General features: G+C 50.7%; 2 protein-coding genes and 1 long non-coding RNA gene across 9 annotated transcripts in view; 1 reads left to right on the forward strand and 2 right to left on the reverse strand.

Annotated features, from left to right (window-relative positions):
- Positions 1 to 1,428: 1,428 nt before the first annotated feature.
- On the forward strand, positions 1,429 to 21,989 carry LOC111767801 (uncharacterized). The gene is made up of 3 exons (XR_002799634.2): positions 1,429 to 1,564; positions 1,697 to 1,876; positions 20,821 to 21,989. It is a non-coding gene; the product is annotated as an uncharacterized lncRNA (long non-coding RNA).
- On the reverse strand, positions 9,109 to 15,531 carry REEP2 (receptor accessory protein 2). 4 transcript variants are annotated; one of them, XM_005599381.4, is made up of 8 exons: positions 15,221 to 15,531; positions 13,273 to 13,345; positions 12,906 to 12,982; positions 11,564 to 11,684; positions 11,186 to 11,299; positions 10,685 to 10,832; positions 10,458 to 10,588; positions 9,109 to 10,372 (listed from the first exon to the last, which is right to left on the reverse strand). In XM_005599381.4, the coding sequence occupies exons 1-8, from the start codon at positions 15,250 to 15,252 to the stop codon at positions 10,304 to 10,306; spliced, it is 765 nt and encodes a 254-aa protein (XP_005599438.2). In that variant the 5' UTR covers positions 15,253 to 15,531; the 3' UTR covers positions 9,109 to 10,303. The 4 variants fall into 4 exon arrangements, with proteins under 4 accessions (XP_005599438.2, XP_001504319.3, XP_070090312.1 ...); XM_001504269.7 differs by having other exon boundaries at positions 10,685 to 10,826; positions 15,221 to 15,459; XM_070234211.1 differs by having other exon boundaries at positions 13,273 to 13,420; positions 15,221 to 15,415.
- KDM3B (lysine demethylase 3B) overlaps positions 17,177 to 25,658 on the reverse strand; it is a 55,903-nt gene continuing 47,421 nt past the window's right edge. For all 4 annotated transcript variants that reach the window (XM_070234191.1, XM_023617616.2, XM_023617619.2 and 1 more), the window contains 8 exons: positions 25,189 to 25,360; positions 24,677 to 24,767; positions 24,449 to 24,579; positions 22,944 to 23,063; positions 21,316 to 21,455; positions 20,890 to 21,066; positions 20,254 to 20,388; positions 17,177 to 18,607 (listed from right to left, as the gene is read on the reverse strand). In XM_070234191.1, the coding sequence (XP_070090292.1) occupies positions 18,527 to 18,607; positions 20,254 to 20,388; positions 20,890 to 21,066; positions 21,316 to 21,455; positions 22,944 to 23,063; positions 24,449 to 24,579; positions 24,677 to 24,767; positions 25,189 to 25,360 (1,047 nt within the window). In that variant the 3' untranslated portion in view covers positions 17,177 to 18,526. The remainder of the gene's footprint in view (positions 18,608 to 20,253; positions 20,389 to 20,889; positions 21,067 to 21,315; positions 21,456 to 22,943; positions 23,064 to 24,448; positions 24,580 to 24,676; positions 24,768 to 25,188; positions 25,361 to 25,658) is intronic.

The raw sequence follows: 25,658 nt of genomic DNA on the forward strand, positions 1-25,658 counted from the left end.
ACTGGAGTAGAGAGGGTTCCTATTGGGAAGTAGTAGGAGGTAAGGTTGAACAAAACATTCATTCTTTTAAAAATGATTTTTGTCCACTGCTTGTTTCAGACGCAGTGTGAAGTCTTGAGAATTCCACAATGAGGAAGGCAGATGCAGTTCTGCCCTCCTGGAAACTGCTGTTCGGGGTGGGGGGGTAGAAGGAACTAAACAGCTACGCAAATAAAAAGGATAATTTCAGATTCCGGTATGTGTAACATACTAGAGAGGTGAGGGAGGGCACCTTGGAGGAGGTGACGTTTATGCAAAGATATAAAGGATAAGAGGAAAGCAGTTCTGCTTAGAGGAGTGTGGTGGGGAGAGCATTCCAGGTAAAGGGGACAGTTGTGTAAAGGCCTCAGGATGGAAAGAGATGTGGCTACGATCAGTCTGGGGCCTCAGGCTCAGGTGTGAGCAGCAAGAAGGTTGAGGGCTAAGCTGTCCCCTCCACCTTCATCTGCCTTGTTCTGCCCTCTACAGTTCAGACAGAGGAGAAGCTGGCCTTCTCGATCCCACCCCGCTCCACGGTGTATGCCCCTGGAAGGCAGCTCCCACCCAGGGGCAGTGAGAGGAGCTGGCTCAAAGCCCCTGCACGCTCCCCAGACCTGCGCCCTGTTTGCCTTGAGGCAGCCAGTGAGAAGGAAGGCCTGAAACCCTGCTCCCTACTCAGGGTTGTGCTGCTGGCCTATCTTCTCAACAGCAGGGCTGGGGCATCTGAGTTATCCCCACTCTCCCCTGGTCTGTCTTTTGGCCAATGGCACACTTCTGTTTCCTGAGACTGGGGGGACAGGAAGGGAAGGAGACATGGTGACATCGGTCTCTCCTCCCAAGGAGCCAAATCTCAGTTTGGGCTCGTGAGCACCCAACTTGTGACCAATACCCCAGATGGGACAACTGGCCTGGGGCCTACAGGAAACCAGATGAGGAGTAAGGAAGGCTGTGAGCCACTCCTGTACCCTGGCCTGGGTGCCCACGGGGCCTCAAGGGTTACTTAGGGATGAGTCTAAGACTCTCAGACCTTGCCTGCTAGGTGACTGGTGCCAGAAGCCCTGGGAGAGATGAGAGGCCCCCAGAGGGTCTGCAGGTCTGAGCTATCTACACTCAGATTTTCCTTGCAAACGGGAGAGGAGGAGGGGGCAGAGGTGAGAGCAGAACTGAGGTTGCCCGTGGCAGCTGAGGCTCCAGGAGAAACCAGTGGGAACCATCATGTCTCGGACACTTGGCCTGGGGTTGAGCGGGCTGCAGCTCTCAAAGGAAAACAAGCCCCATTTTCCATTGCCACTTCCTCTTCCCCAGCCCCGGGCTACGTCAGCACCCACATGTGCTGCTCAGATCGGTGGTTTGCCACTGCTGTGGCCAGCCCGGGGCTCAGGAAGTGACTCTCTCTTCATTCTGTCTGGGGCGCCTGTCACACTTTCCGATGGCTGATGGGCTCTGCAGGAAACATGGAGGGCCTGGCCTTCAATGGGTCTGGGGGCAGCTCTGCTCCCACCCTGAGGGGGGTCTTGAGGGGTGAGAAGAAACCTGAAGAGGCCAGGTATGGGGTGGGACAGAAGGTGCACTGAGAGAGTGGGGAGAAATGGAGACATCAAGAAATACAGGGGAGATGAAAGAGAGGAGCATCCCAGAGTGTCGGAGTTTGAAGCCGTCTCATCTACTCCAATTACAGATGAGGAAACAGCATGCCAGAGGAGACCCCTGAGTCCCAGGATAGGTGGAGAAGGGCCCATGCAGAGTGATGCTGAGGCCTGAGGCAGAGAGGGTCCCCTGGGCTCTGAAGAGGGTGCCTGGCATGTTCTGGACGAGATCCAGGGACCGCAGGGAAGAGACCATGGAGGATTTGGCCCAGGTACGGTCATCTGCCTGAGAGAGTTGGGCTGGGCTGCTGTCCTCAGAGTCTGTCTGAGGGGTCATGTGCCAGAGAGAGTTAGGTTGGGCCTGAAATGGAAGACCCTGAGGCATAATAACTTGGGGAGGTGGCACAGAGGGTCTGTTAAGGGAAGAGGGAGTGGGTAGAGGTAGATGAACACTTAAGTAGGGCTTTATGGGTCCTCTCTGCCCCAGAGTGCCCTGCAGATGCAGAAGAGGCTGCTGTCCTTGGACATCTGTCCCTCTGCCCTGTGCTGGGTAGTCCCTCTCCCAGGCCCGAGGGTGGCAGGACCCTGGGCTTAGAGGACGATCCAGCCTGTGGTGACTGCTTTGCTCCCTCCACCCCCAGCTGAATGTGCAGCAAAGTCTGCTGCAGAAATCTCTGGAAGCTCATGGGCAGGCAGAGGGAGGGGAGCATTACATAAGAGCCCACTGATGTGCAGGAAGTCTCGAGCAGCCTTTAGATTAGAAAGGCAGTGTTCCCATCCAGCCCAGAAAGGCAGGAATAGCAACAGTGGTTATTTCTGGCCCCTCACCACCGCCCAGCGCTGGGGCTGCTCAGCTTCGTGGTGGGTGAGCTTCAATTCTGCAGACTTGGTGGGAGGGGGAGGGAGGGAGGAGGGGGCAGGCAGCCCCCAGGGTTGCCCCACTCTGGCACTGACCTCACCACCCCCTAAACACCAGGACACAGGGATCAGTAATGGTGCTTGTCTTCTATGATTTTCCTTAATCTCTAGATGCATTCTCTACCCCCACCCCCACCCCACCCCCAAGACACACTTACAGTGTCACAGGTTCTGTGCTAAACGCTTGACAGGCATTTGTCCCCGCAATGCCTACGAAGTAGGTACCATTCTTACCTCCATTTCATTGATGAGGAAACAGGCTCAGAGAGGGCAGGAGACTTGCTCAAGGTCAAAGAGCTGGGCAATGGTGGAGCCAGGATTCCAGACAGTCTGGCCTCAGAACTCTCTGGCTAAATCCCAGCTCATACCGAGAACTGTTCTCTGGGGTCCCAGAATGAGTTGGACAAAGCTTTCGCCCTACAGGGGTTCTTGAGTCAAGCTGAATAGACATGTGAACAGATCATTTCAATTCATCCATTCAGCAATTATTTATCAAACCTCTACTCTGCTCTAGGCATTAAAGATACAAAGAGGAGTAAGGGGATACACCTTTTGCAGTTCACAGTCTAGTGGGGGAAGACAGACAAGTTAACAAGCAATTACAACAGTGTGAGCCATGCTATTGTGGGGGAAGCATAGTGACGGTGGGAGCCCCTAATGTCGCTCCTACCCACTGAAGTGGTTCCTGGATAATCAGAGAGCCAACTCCTCACCATTTTTAAATAATTGCAGGAGGCTGGGTCGAGGAGGGCTAGGGGTGAGACCAGCCAGGAAGCCCTGCATTTCTCCCGGAGAGAGGGTGAGCTCTGGCTGCATCAGCACCAGCTAACACAGAGGCTCCCTTCAGGGGCCTCCCCGTCATAGGCAGAGAGCAAGAAAATCTGACACCCAAATTTACTGACAGGCAGCTCACCCAAAGGTGCATCCATTTCCCTTGGTACAGTGGCAATAGGGTAGTTGGAGAGGCTGGATGGAAAAGTCCTCTCTTTTTCCTCCTCCAACTGTCTCCCTGTCTACTCCACCGTATGGGAACCCTGTTTTAGGGCAGAGTCAAAATGAGCGACTGAAAAGGAAGCTGGTACCCAGAACCAAGAGGAAGAGCTTCCATCCAGATTATCACACTGACACGTGGTGATGAGAGGGAGGGAGCGTCAGCTCCGGTTCCGAGGAACATCTGCAGAGGGGTCTCTGCTTTGCTCTGGGCAGAGGCAGCCCTTCTGTTCCTATCAGTGGGCAGAGGGAGGGCATCTTTGGAACTTCTGGGACCCAGTTTACCTCTGGTGGAGCCACAGAGAGGTCCATCATGGCAGGATGATGGTCTCTTGAAGCTGACTTTGCACTCAGTGTCTGACTTTGGGCTCACTGTCTTTTTAAAAAATTTATTGTGGTAAAATATACATAACATAAAATTTACCATTTTAACCATTTTTAAGCATGTGATTTGGTGTCATTTAGTACATTCACAATGTTGTGCAACCATCACCACTATCCATTTCCAGAACTTTTTCATCATCCCTAACAGAAACTCTGTATGCATAAATTAGTAGTTCCCCTGCCTGCTCCCTCCCCCAGCCCCTGGTAACCTCTATTATAGTTTCTGTCTCTATGAATTTGTCTATTCTAGGTACCTCATGTAACTGGAATCATAATGTTTGTCCTTTTGTGTCTGGCTTATTTCACTTAATATTTTCAAGGTTCATCCATTTTGTAGCATGTGTCAGAATTTCATCCATTTTTATGGCTGAATAATATTCCATTGTATGTATAGACCACATTGTGTTTATCCCTTCATCTGTTGATGGACATTTGGGTTGTTTATACCTTTTGACTACTGGGAATAATGCTGCTGTGAATATTAGTGGGCAAGTATCTTTTTGTGGGCTCTGTTTTTATTTATCATCCGTTCCAGTTATCTCAAGAGGGATTAAAGTTAGATTTAAGAAAGACTTCCCGGTTTCCTACCACAGTGATCAAAGCAGCAGCTTCTCCCTCTTTGGATAGTTTTAATAACCAGAGTGTCCTCTGCCTCACCTAATCCCACCCCTGGACGGGGTCATGCCCGGAATGCTGCACTGGTCTAGGAAAGAGGCTTTGTAGGGCTCACTCTGGGGTCAAAGCTCTGGATGGTTTATTTCTAGGAGCTGGATGGTGAGGGTTTCATCGTTTTCTCTTGGGCCCTGGGTATGTTTGCCACTACTCTCCACCCCAGACCCAACTTTCTCCTTTCCCTGGCAACATCCAGGCTGTCTCCTTTTTCTCTCCCAGGCTAAATTGGGAGTGTGAAGCTGCTCTTCTTCTCATTTTAGCTTTTGAATTAAAGTGAGAACTGAATGTGGCTGGAAAGCTGACTCCCATCTGTGTGTGTGTGAGAGAGAAAAGGAGAGCAAGTGAGCATGAGCGCATGCAGGGGGAGTCAGAGCGAGGGGAGCTGATCTGGGCAGCTGCTATTTAGCACAGACACCATCCCTAGGTGCAGGCAAACAGCTCAGCAGAGAGACACTAAGGTTTGAAGGTTGGTGTTTTTCCAGGAGTGGAAGATGCTGCAGGGACATCATTCAACACTCCACAAAAATGTGCCGAGTGCTTATTGCATGCCAGGCCCCATACTAGATGTTGGGGAAACAGTGGTGAACCAGGTAGACCCACTGCCTGGGGAACATGTGTGCTGTCAGGGAGGAAAAATAGGATGCCCCGGGGTCTTGGACAGGGCAGGGTAGGGGAGTCACAGCAGGAGAACAAGAGTGCTTGGGCAGAAGGCACTGCACATGCAAAATTTGAAAATCTGGCTTCTGCAAAGGAGCCTGGCACTGGGTGATTTGGGCTCAAGAGGGCTCAAGAGCTTCCACCTCCTCCTCCTCGTCTCCCCACCCCTTCTTCCGGGGAGAACACCACCAGATGAGAGTGACTTGGGCCAGAGAAGTCTGCTCAGCTCTAAATAGCTGAGGTAGGGGCAGGGAAGCTGTAGGTCTCCTTCTGAGTTGCCACTCAGAAAGCTGGACGTGGCAGGTCCAAGATAGACATGGAACAGAGGAAACGGGATCTCAATCGCATCATAGGAGACAAGGTATCAAGAAGGGTCTCTGCTTGGTTTAGCTTACCCCATCCCTCCTGGGGGTGGGAGGGTGGGCTGGATGAGTCAGTCTTTGGGGGACCTTTCCTCTTCTTGGTTGATGGGAATGAATCATGATTCTGGCTGAAATGGGAACAGGTAGAAATCTTGGCAAAGAAAGACCCTCCGTTGGCAGAGACAGGAAAGAGCTCTCTGGGGGGCCATGCATTCTCTGTCAGCTTTTCAGTTCCCCAATGACAGGCACAGCTAAGGGATGCTGGTGTAAAACTCGCCATCAATATTTCAGGCAGCATTATTTATTGATCACTCATCTGGCTGGGACAAAAGGAGAGGGTAATTCATTAGAGATGCAGGGCTGGTGCGGTCAGTTTGGGGAAGAGGTCAGGGAAAGGTAGGTCATCGAGGAGTCCCAGGCCTGGCTCCTGCAAAACCACCTTGGGATTCCACGGATTGGGGATTAGGGTCTTTGTCTCCTTTTTTAACCCCACTGTACCCCAGATGAAAATAAGGGAAGGGCAGGGGACAGGGAAACCTGGGGCAGGCTTGGGACCGCCCCTGTGGCCACCAAGGAGATCATATCCAGGGAATCCTGCAGCTGGGTGAGCTTCCCTCCCTCTGGGCCCAATCTGCCCCTCCCAAGTTCCCTGCCCCTTACCACCTCTTGGGTCCCTCTCCCTATCTGACCCTGAAATCAGCCCCAGCAGCCTCTCTAGATGCCATTTCAGAAGCCCAGATTGGGTCCCTTGGGCTGCAGCGTCCTCCCAGGGTCAGCTTGGCAATTTTCCCGCTCCTAGGAGGGTGCCTGATTCTCACCCAAAGGGCATAACTTTCCTGTGGGTCTGACCATCTCTCCTGTGGGGAGTGGGCATGGGGTGGGCACACAGGCTGGGCTTAGGAAGCAATAGCTTGAGAATCCATAGCTATTGCTATCCATGGACTGTCCACCTGTAGGGTGCTTTCCTCGTGAACCTCCAACTCCAGGGAGTGGGGCATGAGAACCTTGCTCACCAGCCCTTAAGCAGACTGGCTGCAGGAAAGATCGTTCTCTGCAGGGGCCCGGGAATCCCACATTGGGAGGGAGCTGCGCCACCTTGTGGGCAGTTTCCTCCTTGCAGGCATCCCTCTCATCCATCGCTGCCTCCAGCATAGATATGGGACAAGCTCTCAGGCAGAACCCAAATGGCTCTAAGACTTGAGGTGCCCTCCTCCTCTAGGCAGGCCTGCCCAGCTCAGAAGGGGAAAAACAGGGAATTTTGGAGGGAGATGATCATATACTGGCTGAGATATAAGGCAGCAGGGAAGCCAGCAGTTGCTATTGGCTTGGAAACAGTCTACCTATTATCCTGGATGCCACAGATATGGGAACCACGGCCCAGAGCCCCCAGAGCCCCTCCCTTCTTTGCCTCACCCCCCTTTCCTCCAGGCTGAGCAAGGCTGGGCTCAGCTCTGCTGATCAAGGAAGAGCTGGCACAGGCTGGGGCTGCTGGCTTTTCTCTGACGTCACGGCCTGGAAATCCCATTTTAAGCAGGTTCTCTGGGTGCGGGGCACACACAAGAAAAGGCGGGGGAGCCAGCTGAAGCAGTTCTAGGCCCAAGGCCGTTCTAGCCAGGGACCTCAGGCTTGGAGAGCTGCCCAGTGTCTCCAAGATGGGACACAGGGCTAGAACTCAGCTGTCACTCCAAAGCCAATATCTCTCAATGTCCAGTGGGGACCCAGGCAGCAATCAGGCTCCCTCCACGTAGCTATAGCCATATACCTCTGTTCTGGCATCTCTTCCCCACCCTCCTGACCTAGAGAGAGCTATGGAGGCAGAGGGGAGAGGGCAGGTGGCCCCAGGGAATGAGACAGCAAGGGGTCACCTAGACCCAGCTGCATTCCCCCAGCCTCCTCCCAGGAGCCTTTCCCCAGTTCTTTTTCTCACCTCCATCTCTTCTCTCCTCCCCTGCATCACAGGGGCCAGGCCCTGTGCCGAGTTCTAGGAGACTGAGTGTTTCCATGGCAACGGACCAATGAGCTTGGAAATCTGAGCATGTTCCTGTTGACACAGGGAAACCCAGATGTGCATGGAGAGCCTGGCAATGTGGAATCTGGCAGTGACCTCCTTAGCCGCCGGTCCTTGTGGGTGCGAGTGTGTGTGTGTGTGTGTGTGTGTGTGTGATATGTAGGAAATGGGATTTAGGTTAGAGAGGGCCTAACCTGGTTTCCTGGCCATATGGTAGCTGCTAGCATGAGACTGCAGCATCTTACTCTCTGGAGATCTTTCTAGAACAAGGGAATCTCTCCCCTGAATTCTACCCTGACACTTCCCCTCCTCTCTGATAGAGAAAGGGGCCAATTTGCTCAGAGACCAATGGTGAAAGGCATGCCCTTCAGAGAGCTGTTGACTGGAGGATTCCAGGGAGGATGGAAAGAGCATTGCATACCCCACCTCCACTGGGAGCTTAGTTCAGGAGGTTCTGGGCCAGCTTGGCTCAAGTGTGGCGGGAGGATGTGCCCCTGTGATGCCAGGAAATGGAGAGGAATGCCTGATGTAGGGGCATTTTGCCCACCTTGGGATTCAGAGCCCGGGGCTAGGTCCCCACACGCCCCTACCCATCCCATGCTCTGCTTCTTCCATTTTCCTTCCACAAGGCTGAGCTGCTGTTTCTCTGCTCCCGTCTCCCTCCCTCCTCCTTCCCTCGCTCTCTCCCCCCTCCCTCTCCTCTCTTTTCCTTTGTTCATCTCCTCAGATGCTGCCTCTGCTCCTCTGCCATCCTTTTCCTCCTCCTGGGTTCTGCCTTCCAGGGCCTCATCTCCAGTGAGTTGTGCCCCTTCTGGTGGCCTTGGCTCTACCTCCCAAGGGCTCCGACCTCATGCCCTGCAGCCTCCTCCTCCGTCCCTCCTCCAACCTAGCCTAGGAGCTCAGGGCTCGGCCTCTCCCTCCTTGGGCCCCGTAAGCATGCCTCTTTGGCCCTAGCCTTTGCTTCCCTGTCTTCCCCTGTCTCCAGGGTTGGACATGAACCACGGGGGGCTGGTTCCCTATCTCTACCTCTTCCCCCAACCCACCCCTCTCCTCCTTTCAGAGTCTCTGGCTCACAGCTCCCCTCCAACATTTTTCAGCCTTTCTGGACTGTGGCCATACAATCCCCTAGCCCTGCCCAGCAGCCCCCATATACCATCCTCTCTTCCTTGGGGGCCTCTTCAGGGTCTTTGTCCCCAGAGCTTACACCTGGCACAGAAGGTCCAGTCGGGGAGGGGATCTCAGGGCAGGATTCTGAGGAACAAGACAACTTTTGAGGGTTGGGGCCCCTAGCCCTTCTTCAGTTCTGGCCCCTCTGGCTCTATCTTGAATCCCAAAACCATTTTCCCAGACTGAACCAGCTCAAGGCTATTTCTTACTTTGGAGATCAGAGCTCCTAGGGTTCAGAGTCTGACCTCTTCCCCTCTCTGTCCCACAGCTGGGCCCCGCTTCTCACTTGAGGTCCTTCTCTCCTATGGACTGGTGGGGCAAGAACAAAGTACAAGGCTGAAATAAATGAGGTGCCAGAGTTTGGTTTATTGGCTCATCCAGTGCCAAAGGTCCAATGGGCACCCTCTTTCCATGGAATTGGGAGCCCCTTGGCTCCTAAATTTTTTTTCTTCACACATTCCTCCTGGCCCTGACTGAAGCCACGGCAGAAGCTGGGGCAGGGTGTGGGGCAAAGGCTGGGCTCTGACAGGGGTCTGCTCACAAGGGGCCCAATCTGCTTGGCACAGGAAGAGGACCCTGGGGGACAGGAGGATGGGTCCCCAGGTGAGGAGAAAAGAAGCTGGCTCAGCAGCGGCCTCTACAGGGGCCCTGAGGGTAAAGGAGCTCAGCCCAGGGGCAGGGCAGGAATGGGAGGAGGCGAAAGGAGATTGAAGGCAGAGGAGGTGAGAGGCCCCTTGGAGTCCCTCTCTCTCATGGGCTGGGTCCTCTGAGGCTCAGAGACGGGGAGGGAGGGTTGAGAGGGGGAAAGGGCCAGCTGGCTAAGGGTGGGAGGAGGTCACTGCTAGAAGGAAAGTCCTTTACCCCAAATCCCCCAGCTCTAGACCCAGAAAGATACACAAATACACTCACTCACACACACCCCCTGGAACCCCACCTCTTTTGAGCAGGGACATGTAAAACAGAGCCCCACCCAATGCCCCCAGCTGCAGCTCTGGCCTGCCTGGCCATCCTGGTCATTTAAGCACACACTAAGCCCTTGTCCACCATTCACAGCTGTGGCCTGGAGCCTCTGCCCAGGTTCTCCGAGGCCTTCCCCACTCCCTCCCTCTTTCTCGGGTGCCTTCAGGCCAACTCTGCTCAATCTGGGCTGTGATGCCCCCCACCCCCGACCCAGGGAGCACAGGGCCAGGGAGCACAGGGCCAGGGAGCACAGGGCGGGCATGTTAGGACCTCTGAGAAGGGGATGGCCATGGTCTTCAGCAAGGCACTGGGTGGGTGGTGGCAGGGCTGGAGCGGGGAGAATAGCGGTTCAGGCTCTGAGGAGCCCCCACCTCCTTGGGTGGCTCAATCCTCAGCTCCTGGTCCAGCCTCTACCCTCAACTCCCACAGCAGGGCCTCCCTCCTCTTTTCTAAGCCCTTCCAGAGGAGTGGCCACCGGGCAGGCACTGGAAACAGCCATCGGAGGGGCCCTGGGGCCTGAGAAATGTGGGCTACTGGCACAGTGTGAAGCAGGGGCTCTGCAGCCTGTGGGGGTCAGGACCTCAAGCCGAGTCGCCCCCGCCAGAGGTCTTCTTCTTGGGCCGGGTCTTCAGCGTCTTAGAAGCCAGTGGCTGTGGGAAGGAGGGAGGAAGACAGAAGGCTCGGCTTGGAGCCACAACCCCCTCCCCATTCCCAAGCTCTGGCCAGGGCTCTTACCTCTGCTTTGGGCACTTTTTTGATGGATTTGACCCTCTTAGGGGCCTTGTCCCCCATGTCATCCTCAGAGGTCTCTGTCCGAGGATCTGCCTGGCTCGTGTTAGACCTTAAATTCAGGGCAGCATCATCTCCTGGTTGAGGGGAGGAAAGAACAGGGGCCAGGTGTCTTTCCCACCTGGCCTCCTTGCCCTCGTGTCACCCTGCCCAGCCCCGGGCTCTGCCTGTACCTAAGTCCTCAATGGTGTCCAGGAGGCTGCCGGGGCTGGGTCGGAGGCGGCCTTCAGGTCCCTGCAGGGGCAGTGCATCCTCGTCCCGGATCAGGGTCAGGTCCTGCATGCTGAAGCTTCGGAGCTTCTCTGACAGCACCCCCTGGCCCTAGGGTTACCACCGCGCCGGAGAACCGGAGGAAGGGGCGGGGTGGAGATAGAGGTCACCAGAGAGCACTGGGCAGCTACGGCATTCAGTGATTTCCCCACTGCATCCTCACCCAGTTCTACAACAGCACTGACAGGCTGGGGCCATACTTTCCCTTTGGACAGATGAGGAAACTGTGGCTTGGAGGTGGAAGTCACTTAGCTGGAGGGTAGTAGAGCCAGGACTGCAACCCCAAGCTGCACAAGCCCCAAACTTTCACAGCCCTGAGGACAGGATGGCAGCAAAGGGGCATGGACAGGGGGATGAGATGAATAAGGTGGGGCTCTGGGCAACTGGGTCTGCCCCCATCTCACCTTGGCAGCAGCCGTGACTGCCGCATTGGCGGCCAGGTTCAGGCCTCTCTTGCCCACTCTCATCATGGTCTCATAGCTCTTGTCTCGGGCCTGTGTGATGTACTCGTCAATCTCCTGAGAGGTTGGAGGGGAAGGAAGGGGAGGTGAGGGCTGGGCCCTGATGGCCAGGCCCTGCCCTGCTCTTGTTCACACCTGGACAAAGGCACTGCCTGCTCCAGGAGGGCAGGCCCTGCCAGGTCACTTTAGGCTCTGGGTACCCACGGGGAGAGCCAGGAATGGATGTGGCTGCAGGCATAGGGTGCCGTGGCCTGGGGCAGGCTGGGAAGTGAGCTGAGGGGGGGGTGGGGGTCGGGGGGGTGGGCACGCGCGGGGGCAAACCTTCTCCTTGTTGGACAGTGTCGGGTGCACGAACTTGCGGTAGAGCACACTGGAGCCCTTGGTGTAAGGGGACAGCAGCCAAATCACGAAGGCGATCTTGAGCTCAAAGTAGAAGGGGAACCTGTTGGGGGGACAGAGGCAAGTGGCAGAGCCCGGGATATGACCCTCTGCATGACCCTGGCCAGCCCCCAACCCCTTAGTGCACTAGGGTCCCCATGTAGCTCAGGAAACTGGTCATTTCTAATCTCAAGGGGACTGGGAGGCTCAACTGAGACCCCGAGTGGGAAGGTGAGAAGAGACCCCGGCAGAAATTCCCCTCAGCAGCGGCTCTCCTCAGCCTCTTCTCTCTCAGAGTCCCAGCTCTCTCACGCTGAGAGAAGGCCCCACTCCTCTGTCCTGGGGTCAGCACCAAGGCGAGCTCCCTAACCTCCCAGGTGGACTCCTGGGTCCGTCCTCACTCTCTTCTCTTCCTGCCCTTCCCCCCATGAAGAAGACTGGGGCTTCTCCAACTGTGCTCTGAGTCCCCTCCCTCGCAGCTAGGACATGCCCCTTGCTTTTAAGGACTTTTCTCCATTCCCCACCAGGCTCCTTCTCCTCAAGCCACAAACTCCTTCAGGCAGGTCTCCTTACAAAGCCTTCATCAAAGCTCTCTCCTTTGCTCGTGTCAAGAAGCATCTGTACTCACTCTCCTCAATTTCTAACCCATCACTCTTTCCTAGTCTGACCCCACTCAACTTCCTCTGCTGAAACAATTTTCCTCAAAGGCCATAGGCCCTTGTCATCTACAAATGCAATGATCTTTTGTCTCTATCTCTCTGTAAAACTCTCTTCTCTTGACTTCCAATGTACTGTGCTGTTAGTCCTCTCTTCTAAAAGGCATTTTTAAAAGGCATTAAATAAACATTTTTGAGTTCCTGCTGTGAATATACAGAGGGTTAAGACATTTCCTGTCCTCAAAGTGCTCGCAAGTAGTACAGCAGTGCCTGGAAAATGCCTTTGAAATACAAGCATCCAAAGTTTACAGGGTTGAACCATATGCCTATTTTACAAATAGGGAAACTGAGGCCTAAATAGCTGCGACCTCCCCAAAGTCACAGTAAGTCTGGCAGCTGCAGGTTTCTTGAATCTATTGTGGTGCTTTGGCTGCCACCAGAAAAAATGTGGAGATTATGTCTGTCCTTATTCTGATCAAGACAGGCCTGGATGTGGGTGGTGGCATCCAGGATCTCATGGAACTACAGGGGGAACTCCACCCTGGGTCTGAATCTTCTATTTTACTGGCTGGATAGAGAAAGTCAGAGGCCTGGGCCCTGAGATGCAGGGAGGGGATGCTGGACCTCACCAGGAAAGCACGATATCCGTGAGTGTCTCAGCCGTGGTGAAGAAGGCAAAGACGATCCAGTACATCATCCATTTCACCTAAGGGTACAGAGGGCAGCATTGGCTGGGGCCTCGGGGGAACACCCAGGACCCCACCCCTGCCTGCCAACCATGCTGGAAGGGCTGTAGGGAAGAGACATTTAAGATCTCAACTTTGCCTGTGGATCACACCAGGGCTGGGGGAAAGGAACACAGAGGAACCTCCTTTGGACCAAGGTCTCAGTGCTGACAGCATTGGTACAAAGTCACCCCCATCTGTAATGTGACCCACTATCCTCCCCTATCTCTGCCATGTGGGTTGGGTGGGAGATGAAGGGTCATACACTCACATATTCCTTCACGTTTTTTGTCTTCACGGCCTTGTAGGAAGAATACGCTGGGTACAAGGTGCCAAAGATGAGCCTAGGGAGGCAGGCATGGTTACTGGGCCCCATGGCCAAGAGCCATGGACTCTCCCTCCCAGCTCTGCATCAGTCCCTGGGTAGGTAAGGGGAGAAGGCACAGAACTCCACAGTGCTGCATCAGCTGGATTGATGAACTCAGGTCAGGGGTTAAGGTCAAAGCAGTCAATTCTCAAGTGATACACAAGCATGGAGGCCTCAGCCAGACAGGGTGATGCCCCTTCCCCCTCTGTTGTTCAGTTTTTCTCCAGCCCCTGAGGTAGAGAAAGACCCAGAGGCTAGAGGGTCCAATAAGGTCTCTTAAGCCATGATCCTTGGTTATGCACAAATATATCATGGGGAGTGGGGGTCTGGTCACTGCCGTGGGGATGTCTTCCTTCTCTAGAGACTATGCCCATTCATACCCTTCTGCCTTTACTCCCTACCTCCTTATTTCAGAGCCAGGCTGGGTAGGGCCAGGTCTGCAAGGGAACCTGACACCACCTAACAGGGGACTCTACCTGGCACTCAGAGGCACCACTGTGGCCCTGAGGACCTGCCCTGGGAAGCACAGGGCATAAGGGCAGGAAGTCCTGGGAGGGGCAAAGAAATTTATTCCCCCATGTAAACACTCTTTGGATTAGGTGCAGGGGAGGGCCCTGGGCTCAAGGCCCTGGCTGGAGCGGGGGCTGGTGGTGACCCCGTTAGAGACCACATACAGGACACAGGTGAGAGAATGAGAGGAGAGAAGACTCATGCCCCTCAGGGAGCTCATCCAGACAAGAGGGAAAAGCCACTTTGAAGGCCACATGGAGACATGAGGCTCCTGGATTCCCTCTGGGGTGGCATCGGGGAGAGGAAGGAGAGAAACTGGTGGATCTAGAGGTAGCTGGACACAAGCACTTGAGAGCACTGAGAGGGAAGAAGGCAGCAGGGAGGGGATTCTGGGGTATCAGTCCCCCATAGAGAGAGCCAGGGTCCTGTGCTGGGGCAGGAGTTGGCTGAGGCCCACCTGGAGCCCCCGCCAGGCCCAGCCCCTTAAAAACATGTGGGTACTGCTTGTTCCCACATGGACGCACCTTATAGAGGCAGGATACTTCTGAATTGGCCTGTGAAGATGGGGTGGGGGACAGAATCCTCAAGGGCAAAGTCTGGGGTTGTGGGAGCAGGGTTCCCTCCTGGGGCCTGGGGGAGGTGGCAGGGACATAGCTCCTTGGTGTAGCTGACAGCCTGGAATGAAGGACACCTAAAGCCCTCCCCTCCGTGGCTTTCACAATCCTAGGCTGAGCACACACATCCTCTCCTGGTTACCTCCCACATTTTGTCCTCCAAGCATCTCTGCTTCCAGATACCCAGATGTCCTCCCTGGGGGGCCTTCAGAGCATGTGCCCTTATCCTCAGTCTCCTGACAGTCAGTGGAAGAGGGAGGAGGGACCGGGCTCTTTGGGGAGGCCAAGGCTGCTGCCTATGGCCCTAAGCTATGGAATGAGGCCCTGCCTTGCTCCCTACTCTTCCATTAGCTCTCTCCCCCGAGGGAGATGAGGGTCCAGGTCTGAGGAGCTCCTCCAGCCCCGATCTGCTAGGTGGGGGAAGGGACATGCCCGCCTCCCCTCATAAATCAGCCTCCAGGATAACGGAGGGCGAAGGAGCAGAGAAATTAAAAATAAAAGGGATAGGAAGCCAGGCCTGCCATGCTCCTCTGAATATTCTCCGCTCCAGTCCTGGGTCCCACACGTCCACGTCTCTGGGGACCCCAAATAGGGACGATGTGCCTTTAAGTGACTGTGCTGTGTCAAGCCACGGAGTGGTCCATCCCCAGCTTCAATACACCTCAGCTCCCATCCCTAGCCCCCCTCCCCCTCCCACCCGGGCCGCGCCCCGCCGCTGCCGCACTCACACCACCAAGCGAGAGATGATCCAGGACACCATGGCGGGGCCGGGCGGGGACCCGGCCCGGGCCGAGGATGCAGCTGCCGGAGGTCGAGCGGCAGCGGCAGCAGGAGGCAGCAGGAGCCGCAGTAGCAGCCGCAGCCGCCGCGGGGGCCGCGGAGCGCCGAGCCGCCGCCGTTAAAGGGGAGGTCCCTGCCGCAGCGGCGGACCGTGGGCGGTGGCGGCTCTTAAAGGGGAGGCCGTGGCGGCTGCGGCGCGCCCCCTGCACCTGCTGTCGCCGGGCATGCGCCTTTGACCCTCGGTGCCCTGCCTTCCTCTAATCGCTTGTTCAACTTTCTTGCGTTCCAAGCCCTGGGTTGAGGTCCTTAGACCTTCATGGTTCCATCCTGATATCCCAGCCCACATCAGTCTGAAAGGCCTAAAAATCCTTCGAGGAATACTAGTTGTGACTTATTGAGTGCTTACTGTGTGCCAGGCCCTGTGCTAAGAGCGTCACATGCATTATTTCAGTGAATCTTTACCACCATTCTATAAGGCAGGGGCTATAACTATCGTCATTTTGAAGATGAGGAAATGAGAAGCTTAGGGAGGTTCAATAATTTGCCAAGGGTTTCAGAAATTCTAAGTCATGCTGCTGAGATATGAACCCAGGAAGTTTAAACAGGCTACTTCTCCCAACTGCTGACTAGCAAATCCTCCTCCTCCATCACAGGCCCTGTAAAGAACCCACCCCCCCTCCCCCCCAACTCCTGAAGTCAAAGGTATAGCTGCACCTGTCCCACCCCACCCCTTTCCGACTATCACCAATCAACCCAGTTGGAAGAGGACCCACCCCCATCTGATTTGCTTTTTAGGTTGTCAGTTCCAAAGCTTCGCAGGGGAACAGAGCCTTGTTCTCAAAAGGTGGATACCCTGGGGCAGGGGAGTCAGATTCTCTTTAAACAGAGGGACTGGGAGAGGCCTGGGGTCCAGGTTGGAGATGGATCGGGGGCTCCAGTTCCACCCCCATCAGCAAGCACTGGCAGCAGTGGATGTCCTAATTCTGAAGACATTTATATCCAGAAAGTAGGCTAGCCTGCCTCTTGATTTCTACCAAAGCAACAAAACTCCAACCTCTGCACCCACCCTTCCCCCATGCTTTCCTTTCCTGTCCCATTTCAAAGCTTCTGCATTCCTCTACCCTTTATGCCGAGGAGTAATCCTTTTGGTGATCACAGCATCAACTGTGCCCATCAGGCTGAAAGGACACGCTCAGAGTTCTGTGTTTCAGTTACGGCCCTATTCAAACTCAGTATCCTTGAACCACACAATGGTCTATTTCCACCCTGATAATTGTATTTCCAGGCTCAAACACTTTGGAAGATGTTTTCCAACAGCCTCTAGAGAAGCAGCCTCTGATGACCCCTCTTGCTATTCTTTACAACTTCCTCTTCAAAAGGCCTTTTCTAATTGGAATGCAGTCTGTCCTCATCACCCCTAAAGCCACTGTAATTGCTGTCTGATAAACAAAAATAAATCCCATTTGGGTCTTCTGCCACCAACTCCGAGGTGGATCCAGGGCCATATGTTTCATACGTGGGCAGCCAGGCCTCCTGCTTTGAGGAACTCCAACATTCATTGCCCCAAACTTTGTTCAGGCCATCCCCCCATGGCCTTTTCCCCCCAGACTGCCTCAGGAAGGTGGGACCCCATCTTTCTCACTCCATTCACAGAGCATAAACTATGGAAAACCCATCTCTCTTCCCAAGTGGCCCCTTCCCTCACCCCCAAGCCCACAAACCACAATGACCTGGCACTTCCCTCTCCCAATTGGGCACAAATTCAGGAAGCAAAGCATAATAATTGGAGGCAGCAATGTAATGAAGATGTGAAAGTGAACCATCCTCCACCTCCAACCCCACCCTCAACCTGGCCTTGCTTTTTAGAATGGCTGGCACAGGAAAAATTTAGTCCACTCCAAACAGATTTGTTAGATTTTTAATAAGAACATGGAAATCCCAATCAGCCCTTCAACAAAATTAAAATACAGAAAGTGAAATTAAAAGTATTCTACAGTAAATGACTTTTATTAAAAAAAAAAAGTAACTGTGAACATATAAACAAGCCTGCAGGGCACTACAGTACAGCTGGAAAGAAGATAGATACATTTTCCAATGTACCTATGGGCCAATGAATTCCATCATTTTCAAATAAATTCTTAATAAAACTCCACTGAGTTGGAAAGTTTTACTGAAAATATTTCTGGACAAAAAACCCCCAAACCAAAAAGCCTGATGTAGGAAATCAAACTTTCCTTTGTATCTGGAACTTTAAGAGGAGTCCCAAGGGAACGCTGGTAGTAGGTGAAAATGGTTCCTGTAGTCACCAGTGTTTGTGTGTGTGGAATACACCACAGCTCAGACATGACAAAGTTCTTTCTCCGATGGCTGTTCCCTCAAGATAGGACTGAGATGGGGGTAGGCGGGTAACGGGGACTAAAAGAATCCTAAAAAGCCAATTCTTTTAAATTCTGCTTTGGCTGATTTTGTGCTATAATGGGCAGTTGACTTCTAAAAATCATATTTCTTCAAAGAGTTTTATCGAAAGGAAGACTAAATGTAATGTGCCTTTCCTCATAATCCAGGAAAACAACTGTGGTATTTCAAAAATTCTAAAAATATCTACTTTCATGAAATAGTAACTATTTCACTACAAACCTATTTTTCACTAAATACACACATTTCCTAATCCTGGAGCCTCCTGGGAAAAGCAGTGGGTTCTCCCTGGGTCCTATAAGACTCCAGTGTTCATGGGAGAGATTGTGGGGAATGGCTTCATCCCGTCTCCTGGGATGGGCTGTGTCAGAGGTCAAGTGCAGAATAACTGTCAGGCCTCCACCAGGCAGGTTTATGCAATTAGCCCCTACTTGTACCAGTTATGTGATTCCCCCTACTCCAAACACATTCCCACTTAACTAGGCACAAGAGAAAAAGAAAAGAAAGGTGTGCCCACATTCCTGGTTTCCACGAATCTCAAATCACGAGAATGTGCAGGAAAGCCCAGCGATGTTCAGGCAATGCAGAGTCCCAAAAGGCCACAGGATGGGGATGTGGCACCCTCGGCTTGGAGTCTGAAACTGTGTGTGTGAACAGTGACTTTCCTGTGTCAACCTTCAGTGTTGAGGCAGCGTAGAAAAGAGTGGCTGGAGAGTTTGTAATACTGACCACACTGGCTCCAAGTGAAGGCCTCTGCTCCAGCAGAGAACCCTGCCATTCCCTGTATGTGTTGTGAGTGAAAGACCTGCTTCACAGGGGAGTTTGGAATTTCTCCACACCTAAGACCTTGCCAGTTTGGATTCATGAGCCTTGAGGGTGCCAACAGCATCTTTCACTGCATGATAAATGATGTTCTTCACCTGGAGAGAGCAATCAGCACAGTCAGTTCATGGCAGCCCCATACTGTGTTCTGGAAACGAAAATGTATGTTCTACACTGACTATAATCCTACTGGTTAGTGAGGAAACCCTTCAACCAGGACTGCATGTTTCCCAAATCAATCCCAAAGATGATTTACAAGTCACGTAAGATATAAGATCTATATTTAAAAAAATGATTAAATCATTTGAAAGGTTATATGATCACCATCATCTATGTGCTTAGTGTGCTCAGCACTATTGCTAAGCTCTTTATGTGGACTTTCATTTAATCCTTACCATAATCCTATGAGTTAGAGTCTCTCATTCTCCCCACTTTACAGGTAAGAAACTGGGGAAACCAAGGTTCCATGGTTACGAATGCACTAAAACAATAGTGGGCAGGTAGGATTATTGGATATTTTTTCCCTTTGTGCTTAAATGCATTTTCCACTTTGTCTAAAAGGAACATATATTATGTGTGAAGTAGGAAGATATATAGTGAGTTCCCACTATGTGTCAGATATTTTGCTAGGGAAAAGCAGTGAATAAAACAGTAAAATCCCTGCCTTCATGAAGCTTAAATAGCTTACGTTCTAGCAGGGATACAAATAAACAGATAAAATACATGGTATGTTAGATGGTAAAAAATATACCAGAAAAAATAAAGCAGTGACAGAGGACTGGGAGTGCTGGAGGTGACATGTTAAAAGTAGAGACCTGATGGAGGTGGGGTCTGAAATATGTGTACTTGAATATCTCCACTATATCTATAATATCAATGTTATCTATTTATCAATGTGATTGTACTTTGTATAACAACTTTAATAATTTTCAAAAAGGAATAGCAAAACAGATCAGACTCAGGGTTTAAGGTGATTTAATCTACCAGCAGCCAAGAAAAATCTACAACCGCATTGGTCACTGACCAAAGAAGACACACCTGAGTCACAGGCATGATGGAGGAAAACAGGCCACAAGTGAGAGGCTGGAAGAGTATATATTTATACTGCTGAAGTTCTGCCTGGGGAATCATGCTTCCTTATTCTTTTTCTTTTTATGCCACCTAAAGCACCCAAGTGTATTAACAATGAAATTCTGCCCTTAAAGTTGCAATCCATTTCGGGAGCAGAGGAAAACCTAATCTGATTGTCCAGCTTAGATCTATAAGGGGAGAACAATCCTCACCCTGTGAGTACAATTCTTAGGGCATGAATTGCAGTCTCTAGGAGGGATCTAAGGATTGAGTCTGCACAGAAATGTGCTGTCAGGAGCAGCTTGGGGGAAATACCCCTTCTCAGAAACATGCTTTAGCACACACTGCCACAGTGCTTTTCCCAGTGACTGGGAAAGTCAGCCTAGTCAGTTACTGACACTGACACACTGTATCTCCCAGGGGCAGAGAAATAGAAGACTGTCCGTGGAAATGAATAGGTTAAAAGATGAGTATTCTCTAAAGGCAACCTGAAGGGGATTGATTAAATACCTCCTGGTATGGAAGGACTCCATACCCCCAGACATGGTTCCCTTAGTCACCTTTCCACAGCATACTGCCCAGAGAATACCCTCAGAAAGCAGAATGTGCCTCCTGTGTAGGTAGCTGAGTAGGAGAAGAGAAAACAGAATGGGGGGAAGGAGGAGTTAGTTACCTGCAGTTTATCCTCATGGTTTGTGTGAGTGTTAGAGAGATGCCTGAATTCCTGCGTCAGGCGGAAACAGTGCTTTACATGTTCTGGAGATACAAAGTCTTCTGCTACTTTTATGCAACTGTATAAATTGTGCACCTGGGAGGGGAAAAAAGTACAGAGGGAAAACATCAGGCATTAGAGATTCAATAACACATGGAAAATGTCCATGATATATTTAAAATTTTAAAAAGCTTCAAAAATAATACTCCTTTTTTATAAAAACAAATACAGAAAAACTCTAAGTATAAATTTATAAATAAAAATGTTAGTATTCGCACAGAAAGGGACCTGGAAAAATCTATCCCAAACTGTTAACAGTCGGCTACCTTTACAGAAGGAGGACGAGGGGATTGAAAGGGATATGGCACAGGTAGCTGGGCTGAGACTTTCACTTTTTCTTTAACAGGCTCCACTGTTCAAAAATTTTTAAATGAGCATTTAAAATTATGTAGAAGAAAATTAAAAAGCAAAAATAAGTTGCAGTTTAAGCGCAATCAGTCTAATCCAGCCATTTATATCTATTGCCAGATTAGCAAGAAAATCAGAAAAACGGAAGCCCATGGAACTGTGGAGCCCAACTCCCAAATTGGAACCCACCTGGTGAGGGGCTCCAGCAGGTATGAAGACAGCATCTCCCAGGAACTGAACGATGGCCCAGCCTTGCACACCATACTCCTCATAGAGTCGCTTACGGAGAGTCTGGTCCAGGTACCAACTTTGGTCATGAATTGGGTCATGATCAGGGGGATTCTCTTGGCCTTGCTCTTCTCCAACCTGAAGCCATGACCAAAACCCAAAGATGGAAAAATCAATAAATACATAACAATAATTAATAGCATAAATCCAAATTGCAGCAGCACAATGTCCCTAGTGGGCCAAAGCTTCTGCTTTATTCTAGTCAAAATCCTCCAAGTGTGAATTCAGGTCTTTGGGGCATTTTGACAAGAAGTACAGGTCTTTAATACCAAGGGACTCCACATAAGAAATCCTAGGCAGGCTGTCTCAGCACCCCCAGAGGCATACCTTTCGGAGTAGCTCCCGGATCTTCTCTGCATCCTTGGCTGCATAGATGTGCCACAAAGCACCAGGCTTCTCCTTTCCGTCGTGAATCCTCTGCTTTGTCACCTCATCAGCATCTCCCTCGTCAATTGTCTTGAGTACCTCTGAAAAGAGCAAAATGACACATTTCAATGAACCAGTCATTTCAGAACCTGCAAGTGAAGCAAAATATCCAATTCAAACAAGTTTAGTCTCCACTATTCTCCATCTCTCTGGAGTAATAAGATAAAATCAAAGAATCAAAACTCATATTGGTCTAAGCTTCCTATACACAGGAAGCATAACACTAAATCTTCCTTACTTAATAGAGACTCAGCATTTTTTGGAGGTATAGTTTTCCTTTAAAACATATTTCTTCCTGAAACTGTGTAGTCATACCTTATGTTTAAATTGTAGGTTATTTCCTGCTCTAAGTAGATGGACTCTATGTACTTTCTCAAGACCTCTTCAACTCTAGAATTCTATAGATTTAAGGCCACAAAGCATAAAGCTTCTTTGGCAAGTTAAGATAGCTGGCTTCTAATGCTTGTTTGTTACAGTCCCTTAAAGGACAACATAATGGAAGGATCTGCAGGTGTGCAGCATCAAAAGCAAATATGTGGTAGGAAATATACCAAAGTAATGACATTAATTATCCCTGAATCTTGAGATTTTGAGTTTTCTTCTTCATTGTTTTATTTCTTATTTTTTTAAAGATTGGCACCTGAGCTAATATCTGTTGCCAATCCTTTTCTTCTTCGTCTTTGTCTTCTTCTTCTCCCCAAAGCCCCCCAGCACATAGTTGTATATTCTAGTTGCAGGTTCTTCTGGTTGTGTTATGTGGGACACCGCCTCAGCATGGCTTATGAACGGTGCCATGTCGGTGCCCAGAATCTGAACAGGTGAAACCATGGGCTGCCGAAGCAGAGTGCATGAACTTAACCACCTGGCCACGGGACCAGTCCCTTATTTTCTTCTTTAAAATTGTCTAGGTCAGGGCCCAGGGTTTCACCGGTTTGGATCCTGGGCATGGACCTAGCACTGCTCATCAAGCCATGCTGAGGTGGAGTCCCACATAACAGAGCCAGAAGGACCTACAACTAGAATATACAACTATGTACTGGGGGGCTTTGGGGAGAAGAATAAGAAAGAGAAGAAAAAAAATTGTCTGTTTTCTAAAACTTTCATAATTAACACATATTAATTTCACACTGAGAGATGGCAGGGAGAGCAAATGCAGCAAAATATCATTTTTATGGTTCCTTTCTGTGCAAGTGACCTGGCTCTGCCCTCTGTCACCCCACAGCTAATCTGGCTGATGGACCAAGTAGGCCAGTTTGCCCTTTCTTCGAGCCTCTTTGTGAGGCTACACACTCAGTGGAAAACAGCAGCATTCCCATAAAGAGAATAATTCTGGTCAAAGATACACAAGTAGCACTCTTCTCTGCTAGAACCTCCCTTTGTCTAACAACATCTACTGGGTACCTACTATGCATCAGGCCTGGTTGAGATTTAAGGACAAGCCACTGGCCTTGGCTGAGGAAGAAGATACCTAATTCTACTCCTGAGGCCAAGCCTTACCAACCTGAAGCAGTGGGTTCTAGGAATCGTACCTTCATCATGAGCACCCTCCCCGATGGGGATCCCAACATACACCATCACATTAACTGCATCAGACACATCTAAGTGAAGATTTGTTGTGCCAACTCTTCTATCTTCTGCTGTTATCAAGCCTGAAGGTAAAAGGAAGATATGAAAGGTGAAAGGGCAATATTCTGAAGAATCCATGGAGACCCTACAAGTGAAAAAATACTCAAAGATGTTCTTAAATGAGTAACATTGAGAGAGTGAAGTGTATCTGTTTATCAAGAAATCATTCTCCTCATCTCTTTTCTAGTGTTTTAAGGCTGTTTTCTAGCTCAGTTGACACTATTATTAGCTTTGGCCATTGAACCAATTCCACTCTCTAAAAATGACCTCTCCTTCAAAAGCAAAACAGATATGGACATTAGTGTCTTTCAAATAAAGCTTGGTTTTCACAGTGATGTAGGACATTATTGTGACTTCACAAAGAGCTGGCTCGGTAGCATGGCACTCAGACTTCTTCACTTTTTTTTTTTTTTTTTGAGGAACATTAGCTCTGAGCTAATATCTGCTGCCAATCCTCCTTTTTTTTTAAGATTTTATTTTTTCCTTTTTCTCCCCAAAGCCCCCCGGTACATAGTTGTATATTCTTCGTTGTGGGTCCTTCTAGTTGTGGCATGTGGGACGCTGCCTCAGCGTGGTTTGATGAGCAGTGCCATGTCCGCGCCCAGGATTCGAACCAACGAAACACTGGGCCGCCTGCAGCGGAGCGCGCGAACTTAACCACTCGGCCATGGGGTCAGCCCCCAATCCTCCTCTTTTTTGCTGAGGAAGACTGGCCCTGAGCTAACATCTGTGCCCATCTTCCTCTCCTTTATATGTGGGATGCCTGCCACAGCATGCCTTGCCAAGCGGTGCAATGTCCACACCTGGGATCCAAACTGGTGAACTCCGGGCCACCAAAGTGGAACGTGTGAACTTAACTGCTGCGCCTGGGCAGGCTGGCCCCTTCACTATTATTTTATCAAGTCTCTTGAAAGCTAAGACTCATGTCTCCTCGGATAGAATTTTTGAGGGGCTGGCCCCGTGGACGAGTGGTTAAGTTTGCGCGCTCTGCTGCAGGCGGCCCAGTGTTTCGTTGGTTCGAATCCTGGACACAGACATGGCACTGCTCATCAAACCATGCTGAGGCAGCGTCCCACATGCCACAACTAGAAGGACCCACAACAAAGAATATACAACTATGTACCAGGGGGCTTTGGGGAGAAAAGGAAAAAATAAAATCTTTAAAAAAAAAAAAAAGAATTTTTGAGAGGAAACTTTCTAACTACTGGAGATATACAAGCTTATGGACTGGGTCCATATGGATGTTACTCAAATCAATATGACAAAAGCAAACATATTCAAAACCATCCTGGATACTATTAACTTCTACAGCACTTGTCACTTGCCCTCTATCATCTCTACACTCCCTCTATAGGTGAAATGGAAATAATAGTGTCCAAAATGGGCAACTATGGCCTCTCCCTCATACCGTAGGCATTGTACATCTTGGGGCCCAGATCGGGCCTTACAAAGTAGCTGGGTAGCCTCGAGGCCAGATTGAGCCGGCCATCTCGTTTCGTATATTCTGGTAGAGGAAGGTTCTCCATCAGATCTTCAAACCTACAAAAAAGGGGCAAAGTTCACTTTTCTGTGATTACTTTGTGAAGGCTTCAGCAAGGCACAAGTCTCTCAAGATGACCCACTGTAGTTCACTAACCTTGTTGGCATCATGTCCCGAAAATCTTCCCCAGGAGGCCAGTCCTTGAGTTTGAGCACCATTGGCTGCCCATCTTCTGACCTTAATCGCTCTGGAAGACAGAAAGCACTCCCACAAACATCTGCTGGGTTGGCTGCTGCCTGATTTTCCAGTAACTAAATGTTGTAGGAGACCAAGCTCTTATTTTCAGACTTATAAACCCCCATAATGGACTAGGTGGGCTTTCTTCTCCTCACTCACTACTTTAGTACATGCTATATTTTTCCATCTCACAGGGATTCAAGCCCCCTTCCACTGAGTGAAAGTGCTCCACACACCCTGTGGAATTACATGCTTAAGCCCAGGTGTGCTCTGGGGACCATGTGATTGCTATGCAAGTTACCTGGCTGGCACCAGGAAAGAATGTTCCTCCCGCCAAGAGGATGTAATTTGTCATTCCAGGGGCAGGGCTGGGCATATAGATGCTTACTTTCTAGTCTGCTATTACTGAACCAGATATCAAAGCTACTTACTGCATATGATCTCAAAGCCATCCCAGAAATCCCGAACTTTCACATCAGAAATTATAGCACAATTCCTGCAGTTCACCAAGTCCACATCCTGGTCTCCAAATTCCTGGCTAAAGGCTTCTGGTTTCCAGAGTTCAGACCTGAGCTTTTTATGTACCCCTGAAACCAGCACTGGCTGTGGAAACAAAAATATCCCAATCGGAGGCATTTAGGAAATACTTTTAGCTCAGGGCTAACGGACAGAATAGGAGGGTTTCCTGGGGACGACCTTGTCTTCTCCATGATGATTTATTGTTCCTTCCCAGTTTCAGAATCTATGGATTTCTACATGCCAAGTATAACAAATGGAAACTACTTCTACTCCATTATTATACTTGGTTCTCACCCTGGGGTGCATGTCACAGAAATCACTTCTGCTGCCCTGGTATCTACCACTATTTTGAGGTGAGAGGACAAAAAGCTGACAAATGCAC

The sequence above is a fragment of the Equus caballus genome, chromosome 14, assembly GCF_041296265.1.
Source record: "Equus caballus isolate H_3958 breed thoroughbred chromosome 14, TB-T2T, whole genome shotgun sequence".
Classification (NCBI taxonomy): Eukaryota; Metazoa; Chordata; class Mammalia; order Perissodactyla; family Equidae; genus Equus; species Equus caballus.